The 14,756-nt window shown below is 36.3% G+C and overlaps 1 protein-coding gene across 1 annotated transcript in view; it reads left to right on the top strand.

Annotated features, from left to right (window-relative positions):
• The window catches only part of FAM114A1 (family with sequence similarity 114 member A1), a 36,569-nt gene extending 24,321 nt beyond the window's left edge, over nt 1-12,248 (top strand). Inside the window, exons 8-13 of the mRNA XM_086746757.1 lie at nt 664-749; nt 1,892-2,059; nt 3,294-3,433; nt 4,710-4,782; nt 7,464-7,517; nt 9,052-12,248. Coding sequence (XP_086602883.1) covers nt 664-749; nt 1,892-2,059; nt 3,294-3,433; nt 4,710-4,782; nt 7,464-7,517; nt 9,052-9,153 — 623 coding nt within the window. The 3' untranslated portion in view covers nt 9,154-12,248. The remainder of the gene's footprint in view (nt 1-663; nt 750-1,891; nt 2,060-3,293; nt 3,434-4,709; nt 4,783-7,463; nt 7,518-9,051) is intronic.
• The last annotated feature ends 2,508 nt before the right edge of the window (nt 12,249-14,756 follow it).

Genomic DNA, 14,756 nt, shown 5'->3' with positions numbered 1-14,756 from the left:
ATTTTTATGAGTCACTAGATGAGTGTTGGTCTCTTTTCCCAAGTAACAAGTGATAGGACAAGAGGAAATAGATTCAAGTTGTGCCAAAGGAGGCTTAGATTGGATATTAGGAAAAAAATTCTTCACTGGAAGGGTTATCAAGCACTGGGACAGGCTGCCCAGGGAAGTGGTGGAGTAACCATCCCTGGAGGTGTTCAAAAGACATGCAGATGTGGCACTTGAGGACGTGGTTTAGTGGTGGACTTGGCAGTGTTAGGTTAGCGGTTGGACTCAATGATCTTGAAGGTCTTTTCCAACCTAAATGATTCTATGATTCTGTGTATTTTTGTCAGATAACTAGGGATCATGCAGCTGCTTCTCCTCTTGCCTGTTTTTGTGAAACGTAGTGGAATTTAGAATGGGATGTAAAGAGCAGTCAAAGTGTCACACTAGCATATCTGGCTGTACAGATATCTCTGTTGCTTTTTCTCTTCTTTCTTTGAGTGTACACACACACACCACACCCACACCCCCCCTTCCCCAACACACAAACTACCTTTGTTTTATCATTGTTACTGGTTTCAAGCGCTAGAGTGTTTGGGGAAACTATTTTACTGGATGTATTTGATCATGTGAAATATTATAGTGATAGCACCGTAACAAAAATTGTCTTTTTTCTTGCAGCAGATATGGGAGAAGAGTTTGTCAGCATGCTCACTGAACTGCTGTTTGAATTGCACGTTGCTGCTACTCCTGACAAACTTAATAAGGTTAGCACTTGTTAGGGAGCTGCCTTCTCTGTCTTGGATAAAGACAGAGAGGGAGGGCTTTGTTCTGAAATCTGACACAGAGCAGTGCCTATCTCTGTTCAGGCAGTTCAGAAAGCAAAATAGAGGAGGGTGGAACTAAGATGATGGCTATAGAAAAGCTTTTGTAGAAGAAGTGAGATTGGTAAGGCAGTACTATTGCAATGACTAGCTAGCATGAGGGGTCATCATTAGAAAGCCTTGAACCAGGGATGTCTCAGCAGGACAGAGTTCATGAACCCAGCAGATTTGTTCTTCATACTGGGAATGAAGTTCAGGTTCAGAGTTATTTTTCTTGCTCATCATGTTTATTCTTCTGAGGGACTTCTCCACACCTTCTTAGCTAGAAGCAAAGTCTTGAATTTATCTCCTCTAGCTTCAATCATCTAAAAGATGACTAGAAGCTAGTCACATTGCTAGTCACATTTTTACTCTCAAGCTCCTTTACTGGTGATTCACCTGCTAATCTTAGGCTCAGATTAATGTTTATCCTTCTAGCTACATAGATAGATTAGCTTAGGCTTAGGTGTTAACATATTTTAATTTTACTTCATATTATAAAAGAGAGATAATAAACTTTCTACTAACCGTAACAGTAGTCTGAAACCATATAAAACTTTAAGGCTTTTCCACTTTGATCTGCTTTCATACCTGGGAAGGCAGCTGAAGATATAGTGATTTTCTATTTATTTTTCCTTTAAGAATTTAGGGCATCTCTCTCGCCTCTCCAAATTTTTTTTCTTTTTTTTATACCATCTTCTTTTTTAATTTGGGAAAATTGTTCCCATGTAAATTCCTTTGAAAGATAACTCATAAAGCTGAAATATTAGTAACTTTGGTATTAAGATCAGCTCTATATGCTGGTTAGGAATATCATACCTGTACAGGAATTATCCCTGGCTGATCCACTTTTATGCAATCAGAAATGCTTCTCCCTACAGTTTCTTAAATATACACTTAACTAAATGCTACGCAGAGGCTTGATACGTTTAAACTTCTGAATTTAAAAAGGAAGTAAGTAAATGTACTGTTAATTAATGTTCAGGAACTTCATTCGATATTCCCTGTTTGAACTGAACTTTGGGGTTGGGTTCTTTGTTTGGCAGGCTAGGAAAAAAGCTCATGAATGGCTGGAAGAAGCCAGTTTTTCCACCCCAGTAGACATAGGAGAGAAGCTAAAAGAAAAACCTGGAGAACCTGGTGAAGAAAAGACTGAAAAAGAAGATAAAATTGACAGTGATAAAATAGAAGCAGATAAAAACAAAACAGTGGAGGTAAAATAGCTTCTGCAAGATAAGTTTCATTAAGCAAATTGTCATTACTTTGTTTTATAAGATTACTTCTTTATCTTTGTGTGTTGGTTTTAGATGTTGTCCATATTTTTTAAATTCATGGAAGTATTAAGAAATATTAATATGTAACTGTTCACTGTAGACCCAGTAGGAAACTAACACGTAAATATTTTATCCTGTTAGTCTGTTCTGATAAGTAAATATCAAAGTAGCAGATCCTCTGCCTATCGCATTGTTTTTATTTTTTTATATCTATGTTTTTGTGTGTATGCAATGAGCTGAGAAATTCTGTGGTGTATTGTCAATAGCACATGGAAAGCCGTATGTCTTTCTCCCGGTGACAATACATGGAAAAAATTCTCAAACTTTACGTAAACTCTTAAACAGTTTAAATCACAAACAGGCAAAACCGACATTTTTTTTAGGCAGCTCAAAGGGCTCATTCTTTTTATGAAAGATAGCACTTAAGGCTAAAGGTATTGTGTCTGTTTAGACAGCTCCTCTTGTAGATAAGGTTAATCGTGTTTGAATATTTTATACCAAGTTATAGTAATATTAAATGTGGCTGGTATCTTTGTCAAGATTTTTTGAATGAATTCTAATAAATCATCTGTCATGTTTCCTTTCAAAAAAGGTCCAAAGAAGGAAACAGAGTTACTTTGTATGTCTTACAGATTTTTATGCAATTGCAAATTTCCAGCTGGCATCAGCATGTGAAAGCTGTAATGCCATAGTTCTAGGTAAAATTTTTTATCATTCCTGATAAAAGCCACTTTTTTATTGGGAATATTATCCATTTCTACTCTAGGGATTCATCTGAGGGATGACTCAATACTTTTGGCTCCATATGAAAGTAATTATGGCTTATTCCACAGTTAAGGGATCTTTGTATTTCTTAGGACTAGGTTTAAAAGTGCTATGTTAGAAAATCCAAGAGCCTAACCTAGTTCCCATCCAAATAAGATTAGACTTGTTCTTGCTAATTTTTCAGGATGAATATAAGGTCTGTCTTTTATAATCTGTGGATATTTCATTTTCCAGTATTGTTTGTGAGGATGACATTATGGCTGATATTAGTTCACTGTGTATGTGGTGATATTTACAGTTGGGGCAAGGATGGCCCTTATGTTTCAAATTGTTTTATATCTATATATCTATATGTATCTTGATCAGTGTTGTTATTGTTTATTATATTATTCCCTGGTTTTAATTTCAGGAAATCTACATGCTATCCATTGAAAGTCTGGCTGAGGTAACTGCTCGTTGTATTGAACAGCTTCATAAAGTAGCAGAATTAATTCTGCATGGGCAGGAAGTAGAAAAAACAGCTCGAGATCAAGCAAAAGTACTGACAAAGTGAGTGATGCGTATTTCATATATGAACATTTGACATTTGCTTAAAAGTCATGAAGTCTGTTCAGCTTTTGGTGCTTGAAGACACAGTAAGTTCATGGATCAACAAACAGCATTGGCTTTAGGGGTCCTGGTGCTATATTTTCTTATGTAATCAGGTTACATAGGCGACCTGTCATTTTTTGACATGGGTAACATATGTATGTTTACAAAAACATGATCTGTTCACCTACGGAAAGTTGTTTCTGCTCCAGCAAATGAATGTACATGCTAATTTTGGGTTGCATTTCCTGTTCCCTCTGCAAAAGATACTGTATTAGCATATACAGAACTTGTTTTTAGAGTGCATAATGCAGTCTTATTATCTGCCACTACAGTTTCTTTATCTAGTGTTTATCTGCCAAAAATATACAAAAGTCATCTGTAGTTCCAAACAATAAGACCACATTTGTCAGCAACTTTGTAGTAAACCATGACAAGACATACATAAATTCAAGAAGCCAGTTTATCTAGTGGAACTCAAAATTCAGATTTCAAGCTCTCTGTAGTAATTGATTCTACTGATTTCCGCGGGCTTTGATGTTAAAATGTTGTAAGCGCTTGAGTACTAAGTAAGTAAAGTATTTAAGCAAGTGTTTATCTTTAAGAATGCTAGTAACAATAGTGAAGTCCATAGGAACACTTCAGTCTAAAACAATGTACTTGAATGAGTATTTTCAGAATTAGAGCTAGGGTATGGTGCATCTTGCAGGGCGAGGTTCTACTTGGTGCACTTGTGAAAGCTTAGCAAAACAGTGAAAGATCTAGGAATAGAACTAGATCTCCTTGTTCTGTCTTACTTTAACCACAAGGGTACTTCCTCTTTCAGTAGAGTAGATGTTTTATTTCTTAGGTAGGAAACCTCTCACTGTTCTCATTCATGTTTGGTTTATTTCTAGGAGTTGTCTTGCTGCAATCATCAGAAAAACAATAGTTAAACTAAAAGTTTAGAATTTGAAACACTGAAACATTGCCCTATCAAAAAAGGCTAGTGTTTGACCCAACATGACATCATTTTGCTGCTGTTGTCAGCAATGGATTTTTCAGTGGAGGAATATAAAAACTGTATGATTAATAAAGTCTAACCCAAAATATCTAAAACATTGCTAGAAGCAAAATTGCCTGAAGAACTTTCTTGGCTTCTAAGATAAAGTTTGCACCTGGGACACTCATTGGGTTTCTATCCACTGACAGGACAAGGATGTGTTTTTATATTTGTCTCTCTTTTTTTTTAAACCAGTTTAACAAGCGCCATGTGCAATGAAGTTTCATGTTTATCAAAGAAGTTTTCCGATTCTTTAACAGCAGCTGGGGTAAGATAACAGCGTTTTCTATAGCATTTGGGCTTTTTTTAACATAGTTCACTTCTTAAAACAGAAATTATTGCGCAAGTCCAGTAGCTTTACATGAAGTACTAGCAAAGAGGACACTTCTTTCCTCAGATCAAGAACACAAAGCATTTTTACAGCACATTCCCTGTTGCAGAGAAAGTTTATAAGCTTAATAAACTGCAGCATGTCCCCTGCCTTCTAAAATCTCTCTTTCTAGACACCATTTCCCGTTTTTCCTGATCACCACTCAGCACTTTTTATCTTGTTGTACTGAAAGCGCCTCACATTTCAAGTCTCACAACTTGGTGATATTTTCTTTTCCTCACTCTATCCTTTTTGAATGCATTTGTGTAAAAGTCATTAACAGATAACACTTCCGGTACCTTAAGATCGTTTCGCACGCTGTCTTCTTAGCCTTTGCTAAATCCCCTGGCCTAGGGCCACTGTGTTTTCAAAAGGTTTAAGAGATTAGAAAATCTCTTTGGTCAGTCATCTTAAAAAAAAACAATAACTCTGTCCTATATCTTAACATAGTCCATTTAGGAACATCCATTTATCTGTGAACATCTTTGCTAGAAATAGTATCCTGCCTTTCAAGATGTTTCAAAGATGATTGACATCTGAGTATTCTAGCAGGATCCAGAGGCAAAAATTGTGCTGTTGCTGAAATTATTATGTAAAAGTCAGAGAAGAACAAACTTTGGCTCTCCTGATTACTCCATGAAAGCATGAATATACATCAAAGAAAACTTTCGCAGTTCTCTCATGAGCTCTTCCAGCACATCTCTGAGCCAGTTTTTTTAGAGTTATTTGTAGACAACATGATTTATTGGGTTGCTTTGATTCTGAATAATTTACATTCCTTCCCATTACTATGGAAGAAAGTGCTTATTTTGCATTTGGGGATTGCATATCTTTGTGTGACACTTGCAATAAATACATTCGCAGATACATAAAAATAAATTGCACATGAAATATTCAGCTGGCCCAGCGCAGAAAATTGGAAACTAAAGCTTTCATAAGCACTGCACTAGGTTTTGTTCTTATGAACTCTGTTTTTACTCTCAGTTTTTAGGACCAGGTTGCTTTTGTGTACATTTGTGTGGACACATAAGAAATTGAGCACAAAGACACTTCCCACTGCCAAAATACTCTAGAAGAGAGTTTTAGTAGGGCAGTCTGGTGAGCTTTATGTGATGTCCCATTCCTGTAAGCTTTTGGAGGAGGATATGGGCCTTTTGCTTACCATAACCAGTAGGGAAGTAAGGAGCACGTGTCACACAGGACTGTAGAAAACCTACCTCCTCCTGCATGTCCCAGTGGTTCAACTTTCTCCTTAACCTGTCAACAGCACCTGGGTTCACAAACACATTCCAGTATCCTGGAAAGTGCATTAATTTCTGGGAAACTGAGAAATGGCTTAGAGCAGAAGGTACTGTTTTTTGCAAACATAATGTCATCCCTATAGTTACATCTGTGTAATTCAGACATTAGTTGTAGTGCTGGCTGTACACATCGTAATCTTGCTGATGTTGCTGATGTTTCTGAGTAAGCAATAATGCAGAAGAATAACAGCTTTGCTTGCTATGCAAAATTTCTTTCAAACTTTTAACTTATTGATTTATACAATCAATAGTTTTCAATTGATACTCCTCTCTATTTCAGTTTATTGACAATCAGCTAAACAGTGCACTTTGTAATGGATTTTCTAGTAACTGACAGTAAAATTGCTCTTCTTTTCTCTAACCATCTTCCCTTTGTTCTGCCATCTTTCTCCAAACTAAAATGAAGGTGTTTCACGTTTCACTAAATCTGTAAAATGAAAGCTACCATGTCATAAGTGGAAATTCTTCAGTTATCCTTTGTTCTAATAAAGGTATTTAAAGAAAGCAACTCTTGCTGGAGGGTGCTGTCATTCTAAAAAAAAAAACACAATGCAAAGAACAGTGAGAATAAAAAAATGAAAGAACTTTTACCATTTTAAAAAGCAGAAGAGCTGGTGAATCTTGGTTTTCTAGCTTCTAGTAGAGTCACTACTCGTTGTACCCATCTTTATTCCTGTCTGGTGGTTGAGAAATGCTCTGCATGCTGAGCTCTATTTACTGTCCAGCCTGCCTGGTCAACATGTACTGCCTCCAGTTTAGGGATCTGAGTTTCACCTGGTTTTCCTTCTGTAGGAGAGCTAATCTGGGCCTTTCATTTTATCCTAACCACAGATATTTGAGAAATTTCTAAGAACTTCATTTTCCTTTCGACCTGTATTTTTTCCCTCTTGTTTCCTTGAAAATGGCCAAGGGGTTAAAAAATTTTGGAGGAGATGAAAAGGGCACTGACAGACAGATGGACAGACAATGTCATCATATAAATGTCACATCCATAGGAAACCAGACAATTTGAAACTCTGTATAACATAAATTGATGAAAAAGTAAATCCCTGAACCCATCTTAGTTCCTTGTACTCAGTGACAGAAATATGTGGGGTCTACTGAACTGTGTATGAAGGGTAGGCACAGTTATCAGGAATACTGTGATAAACAGTCTGAATAAGAATCAAGGTGAAGCAAGACCTTTACAGAATTCATAAAACCACCTCTCAGATATCAATATATTTCTGTTAAATGTATTTCTTGTCCTGGCATTTCATTCTGTTTTCTGGTTTATAGAGCAGTATGAAGGCAGAGGTTCTTAACCCCATCATCAACAGTGTGCTACTAGAGGTAAGCCTTCACTTTTTTTACATTAGGAAATGTTCTAGTAATATGATTTTGAAATTAAACAGTCACATTTATGTCTGAAGAAAGAACTATATAAAAAGTAATGATAATATCATTCTGGCTGTTCAGTGCTAGCTCATAAACCTCTCATTTTTGTGTTCAGCCTCTCCCACAAATACTACAATAGTAATATCACATTTAGCAAGGATTCTGAAGAACTGTATGACTGACATGAGACAGGCCAGCTCTTAAGTTCTGCCGCTGCATTGGTCAGAGCACAGGAGACAATTCACAGTGTGCTGTTTAGCCCTTTTCTAGTCTATTCACAAGTTGCCTGGGATGTCTATTCTTACTGTTCTGTTACCTACTTCAAATATTGCAAAGTATTTCTGATAAACAGATAGTTTCAGACTATTCTGTTCTTTAAAATTTGAGTTGCAGGTATGTTGCAGTGCTTCCCATCCGCAGGCATTTAGATTTCTACAAAACTACATGTCAGACATCACCAAAATGTTCATGAGTGATTTCTTTTATTAGACACTGTAATCTATGAGTCACCTCTCCTATAGATACCATGAGCTACCTTCTTCAGAAAAGCACAGTGAGTAAAATGTGTCTCAGTTTTACTGAGAAGCAGAGGTTAAGAGGCAGTAATATGCTCATGAAGTACTAAAATGTGTACTGTCTGCAGCACAAATTTTAACTCCAGTAATTTGATCCCACTTCTCTTTAAACATAAATAAACATATTGCAGTGATTACAAATTGTCATTCTGTATCTAATAGTTACATTCCCTTAAAAATGAGGAAAAGATTGTTTTACAATAAGCAATTTTGCGCTGAATTAACAATACCTTTCAGGAAAATCCTGGGAAGTTGAATAGAGCTGTAGTCAAGGTTACTATGCGGTTCCTTTTGTTATTGGGTAAATTTGATGTTGCATTGAGATATCTTTCTGCCAGCAATGGCAAAATCTGGGCATGTCCAGAATTGTGGAATACAATGTTTTGTACTTCTTAAATCCCATATTTGTATACAAATATGTATTGGTACAGTCTAGGTTCAAGGAGAATTACAAGCTGCTATACCGTTCAGTATTAGAAATTCCAGAAATAGTACTATCTGTTAAAACCATTATAATAATTCAAACTGTTAATTTCAGTGGCACTTCTTCCACCTACAGCAAATTCAAAATTAGTTCCATTGATGGACAGACTAGCTGGTTTGTATTTAAAAAGTCAGATCTACTTCTGAACACTGGCATTTCATTCTACTCACATTACAAACAAAACTATCCAAGATTTCAAACGGAGAGGAAATCAGATTTTTATATAGTGATTCAGGGTATCTTTGTTAGCTGTAAATTGTTGTAATTTATCATTTTTGTTACCTACAGATTCTAAAATCTTATGTGAATACATATGCTAATATAGCATGATGCAGATGTTAAAAAAAAAAGTTTATTTTAAAAGCACGACGCAGTTCCTGAAACACATGGCAGCTGTACTGATGAACCACACGTTTTCTCTCCCCATTAGGGTTGCAACAGTACTACTTACATTCAGGATGCTTTCCAGCTATTGCTTCCAGTTCTGCAGATTTCACATATCCAGACGAGTTGTTTGAAAGCACAAGAGTGACAGTTCCCAGCAGTTGTCACCACGGGGCTTAACAGAAACCACAGACCTACAGTCTTTAATGTATGCAGGCAGAAGAAATGGTATGAGAGTGAGATGTCTGGCCGCTTGGAGTCCTTTGAAGACACTAAACGCAGTTTTGCACATACAATATTGAACAACATTTTGAAGCTCTTTCAGACATTTAGACTTTAGAAGTAGTTAGTAAAGTGAGCAATTTCTTTTCCGTTAGCGTATATCCTTTGCATTAATTTAAACTGAAGTTTATTGATATTAGTGTTGACTTAAATACGGATTCTAAATGTTGACCCTTTCACTTGTAGACGACATATGAAGCAAATTAGAAGATAAAGTTTTTTAAAACATTTCAGCCCAAATGACCATTTCCATTGGTTTCATCCTGTGAGTTATAAATGTATATTTCACAAGTTGGTTTCAGTATTTAATTTTAGCAAACATGAACAAATTACTGTCGTTTTCTACTTGTTAAATACTTTTTACAGTAGCAAATAACATCATCATCATCATCTGTACCACTTACATAACACTTTGTGTTGAAAGAGCTGTACAGTAATAGGCATTAACTTTACTAAATTAAAATTATGGAGGATATACATACAGAATTATACTGAAAAGAAATTTTCTGAGCCAGTTAAGAGTATGGGTAAAGCCCTGTATTCTCTGGCCCATAATTTTATGTTCATTTATGTCTATTTCTTAATTCCAATGTCTGAACAACATTGCAGGCCAAAGTAATCTTTCTAATATGCAAGGAATAGAAAATTTCCCTTTTGTTTGGCAATTGAAATACCTCCAAAATAGTCTCCTCTCAGGTGTGTTACCAGGTTAGCACTCTGGGGTTTAGCTTGGGCTTTTAAACTTTCTGAACCTTTTTATCAAACGGAGTTACTGATACAGACAATTCAGAAATACAGTTTTTGGGCATAGAAGGGAAGTTGTGAAAAGAAGTTCTGAGAGAATTGCTTTGGGTGAGGAGGTCATATGTCAGAGTAATGGTCTTTTCTCTGAGGCAGTAGCTAGAGAGAGCATAACTGAGCAGCAGGAATGACGTTTCATAATTACATTAGCAACCATGATAATTTGTCTATATCCTTAGCTTAAAATCCTGAGCTGTGAACCTCAGAATTTGTTTTGGCTAGTTTACCTCATAGACAGAGAACCTTCCACTATTTTATCTAGACTGTTCTCCTGGATTTTCATTGTTTATTCAATTTCCTTCAGCTATTTTGTATTTTTTTCCTCTTGATACACTCCTGAATTGTATTTAAATGCTTTTTAACTGTAGTTAACATCTGAATATGTTTAATCATAGAAGCATAGTTCAAACATCCTAACATTAATGAAACGGAGCATGAGGAAATACTATCCTCTTTGTCAGAAATGAGAAACCACCTATCTGCTTTGCACATGGTAACTTTTATGAGTCCAAATAAGAGAGGACAGAAAGGTCTGTTTGTGTCTTACACTATTGTGGTTCCTGTTCTGCTGTCACATGCATTGTGACTTTTCCATCTTTTGTTTTTTAGAGATGAAATTTTCACTACCTGAAATAAGGTTTAGTACACAAAATCTATTTTCTGCCACCCTGTAATTAAACAGATTTGAAACCTCTTTCTGGGTAAGTAGAAGGCGTACAGTCTTCAAATCCACTTGCACAGAATGTAAGAAAAACTTACAGCAATGTGAATAAAAATAAGAAAACCCCTTGGGAACTGAAAAGGCAAACAAAGCTTGACATTCATTGGTATTTATGCCATACTGAACAGCTAACATTGCTGCAATATGAGAAAAAGAGGGACGTGGGGAAAATGCAGCTGGTAAGCAGACTCACTAGCCCAAAGGTAGGATACAGCTCCCACCAGCTATTATATCCACGACACTTCTGTCTGGCATTGCTTTATTTCTAAAAGCATCTTTTCAAAAATGTATTACAAAATAATGTTTGGTTGGTGCAAAACACTGCATCATACCCAGTGCTTCTCTGGCTTCCACACTTTGGAGGGAATAAATGTCCTGTTCTCTAGTAGTCTTCTCTGGCTGCTAGAAACACACACTTGTGCTGACTTGAGCAGGGGTAATTTTGTATACACACTTTGACCCAGAGAAAGCTCCTCAGTGCAGATTACTGAGGACCGTGTACTTGCTGCATATACTTGATTGTGAGCAGTTTTCAGTTTTAAAGATCTGGACACCAGTGAAAGCATTCAGTAGCTTGTGCAAAGGCCTATTTTTTAAAGCTTTTTTTTTCTGTTGTTCTATGCTGGCAAGCAGAATATAATATCTGTTTTAAAGCTTGTTTATTTTTCAAATGAAGAGTGCCCAAAAAAGTCTAATGTTTTCACCTATCAGTCATTACATCTTAGATTTATTTTTATTTTAATTTGATCACTACTTCTTATCAAGAAGCCTTTCACGTTGGAGTAGAGCTCTGCATCAGGTGTCTGGAAATGTGTTGTTACTGCCAAATGAGTCATAGAACATAGCAATCGCTGTTTCATATTCTTCCTATACTGAGTTAGTGTTTTCAGACATAAATTATTTTAATTACTTTTTCATATGGATTTTTTTTTTCTCTGAAATGCAGTGCAGAATATATAGTGTGAAACCTGTCAGAAAAATGTGTTGATTAAAGTGGTGCCTTTTAGCAGGGGCTGAACAGTACAATATTAGAAGCCTCAGGGGATAATGTTTGAAATCGTTGAGGGGCATTCTTAAGACAAAGATTGCTTGTCTGAGATATTCCTTACTAGATGTTTCACTGCCTTGCTTAAATTATGTATTGAATAAAGTACCTTACCTTAAAGCAAAAGAAGCTATAAAAAAATAGCGTGTAAACATAAAGTATTTACATCTGTGCAGTGTAGGAAGGGAAAAAAGGCAGAATATGAGCACAGGGATGCTCCATCTCATGTCAGATGCAATCATCTTGTCCTAGGAAAGCTGAATGTTATATCTTTAAATCAATTTTAGGTAAATAATATTTCAGTAGAAAAGTATTATGTGGATGTAACCAAAATATTTTGTTTACACTGGTTTGTATTTTTCCATCAGACAAATAAATAATTTGAGATACTGAACTGAGACATTATACTAAAAAAGAATGTTTTGAAGAATAATGTGATGGGAGGATGTACTCAGTGAAGTCTTTCACTTTCTGATTTTGTGATTTACCTTTGGAAAGATAAGTGTGATTTTATGGAGAGACTGACAGAAACAGATGTTGCCTTAAACTTTTAAGGGAGACTGGTCTTCTTTCATCACCACCTTTTTCCAGGTCAGAGCACTGAGTATGCCTTGGCTCTTGTCAAACTGCTAGGTTTTAAGTACTTATTTAAAAATTAACCTAGATTGTGAAAATCACCTGTTCTCCTAAGCAGATCTGGTTTACATGGCATTCCATTCACTTTTGAGCGCACACTTTTATGCAGAGACAAGAGAGGCAGGCTTTTGCACTCACTAAGCTGAGAAATTTATAAAGAAACTTAAAACAACGTCTGCATACCTACAGCCTTGCAGATGATCCACTATTATAGGTCATCACTGAAGGATGAGCTAGAAGTAAACTATTAGACAAGTCATTTGCTATATTTGTGTGTTAAAGGCATTTGCCTTTTTTTTTTTTTTTTTGGCAAACAAAACAAAGCAAGCTGTAAGTTGTTTGCTGCTTTTTAGGGTATAGTGTATTCATGTGTAAACATCTCTTCCTCATGATTTGCTCCTACACTCCAGCATCCATTGCTTGAGACAGCTAAACAAAAGAACTGTCTCTTCCACTTTTTTCTTGCTGCTTAGATCATCCACTGAAGCCATTAATGTCTTCCTCTAAAATGTGCCTCAATCGTATAATACAAAACCACAATCATTACAATTTGAGATGCTTTTTAATTATATTTCCAGTGTCACCCACCAGTCAGGACTCGTAACAACTTTAATGAGTCTGAAACGCCACAGTATTTTGAGTGACAAATACAGATTTTCAGCTTTTTTCTAATTCATAAGTGTTTTTTATCATACAAGCAGTCACCCAGCTCAAAGGATTATCTTTGAGACATTCCACTTCTATTTCAAATGACAGCCCTGTCCTTTCTGTTTGTCTCAAAAGAATGTAAAGAGTGGAAAAGGACTTACCTGAGTTCTTTTTAAAACCATCTCGAAGCAAGGCTTAACATGACACCATCAGCTGGTCTGACCTACTTTGAAATTCTTAGTGTGACTGGAAAGCCCTCTGGACTTTAAACACTTTTTTTCTGTCTCAGATCAACCTTTGTTGCTGAGAATATGAGCACATAACCAGCTGCTTTTAGTGTGCGACCTGTACAGCTTCCATACTCTGACTCCTGCTTCAGCATTCCTAATAGTGATGATAGTGGGCAGCTTTAGAATTTGAAAAATGAAAATAAAATGTCAAAAATTGAGCTGCATTAAAAAGATGGGAGAGGGAAAATTCTTTTAAAGGAAAAAAAAAAGGACATGCTCTCTGGAAATTGCAACAATTTTCAAGGTTGAATTAGCAAAGAGGCTCTAAAAGAATTTTTCAGCATTGTTCAGAATAAACAAGAGGTGACATCTGATTAGTTCCAGCAGAACTGGGATAACGACACTTCTGAAGTAAAATGAAATTTCATCTGCATCAACTTGAAGGAATTAAGTCAAAGCTAAGAACATTTAAAGAGGAAATGCTCAAAGGAAAGAAGACAGCTAATTTGGTCACTCCAGATCTGCAGTGCTCGTTCTCACTTTATTGCCTGCACCCCAAAGTCCAGAAGCACACATGTGATAAGAACCTCTTATTAGTCTCCCCACTTTGATCTCCTTTTCACAGCTTCCTTTTACAGTCTTTCAAGGAGATGCTCTAATAGGCTCAAAGCAGAGCACTATATTCATTCTGCCTTTCAAACATTTTACCGAAGGAGTGAAAGGATATTTCTTATGCAGCACTACAAAAATGTGCAAAAAAAAATGTCTAAAAAAAAACTGGAATAAGGACTAATAATTCTTAATGAACTGAATTTGGTGCTGCTGTAAAGAGGAAGGCGTGAGGACATTACTCAAACAGATGTGTGCTGTTTCTCTTCTGCGCTACAGGCTTGAGGCTGAAAGGCAATCAGCAAAAGGTGCCGGTTCTGGAGTCAGACAGCATCACCTAAATGAAAGCCAGAACACCGGGTAATTCAAACAACTTTTAAACACCTTCAGAAGCCTCTCAGCCCATTTACTAGACTTATTAAAATGCAGTCCTACCCCTCCTGCCCTTGTTTGTGTCAGACACTGTATCACAGCTCATATTATGACATTTTTTTCTTACCAGTCTCCCCATTCTCCTGCTGCTCCCTATAGTTTGGATCAGAGATGCAAGAAAAGGTAAGCTCTACTCAACAAAGATTAAAATCTTAGAAGAGCCTCTTAGATTTACTTGTTCTTGGTGTTTTGTAAAGGTGACTTGAAAGATGGAACCTTCCGGTGTAGTAAAACAAAACACTTTTAGAGAGCTGTGGGATAACTGTGGGTAATAAAATAGTAAGTCACAGGTTAGCCATCCAAGGAAGAGAAAAAAAGGAGGTTATAGACAACAAGAATAATAGAAT

The sequence above is a fragment of the Chlamydotis macqueenii genome, chromosome 4 (genome assembly GCF_036417535.1).
Source record: "Chlamydotis macqueenii isolate bChlMac1 chromosome 4, bChlMac1.mat, whole genome shotgun sequence".
Classification (NCBI taxonomy): domain Eukaryota; kingdom Metazoa; phylum Chordata; class Aves; order Otidiformes; family Otididae; genus Chlamydotis; species Chlamydotis macqueenii.
The sequence above is the reverse complement of the archived record's forward strand: the minus strand, read 5'-3'. Positions and strand labels throughout refer to the sequence as shown.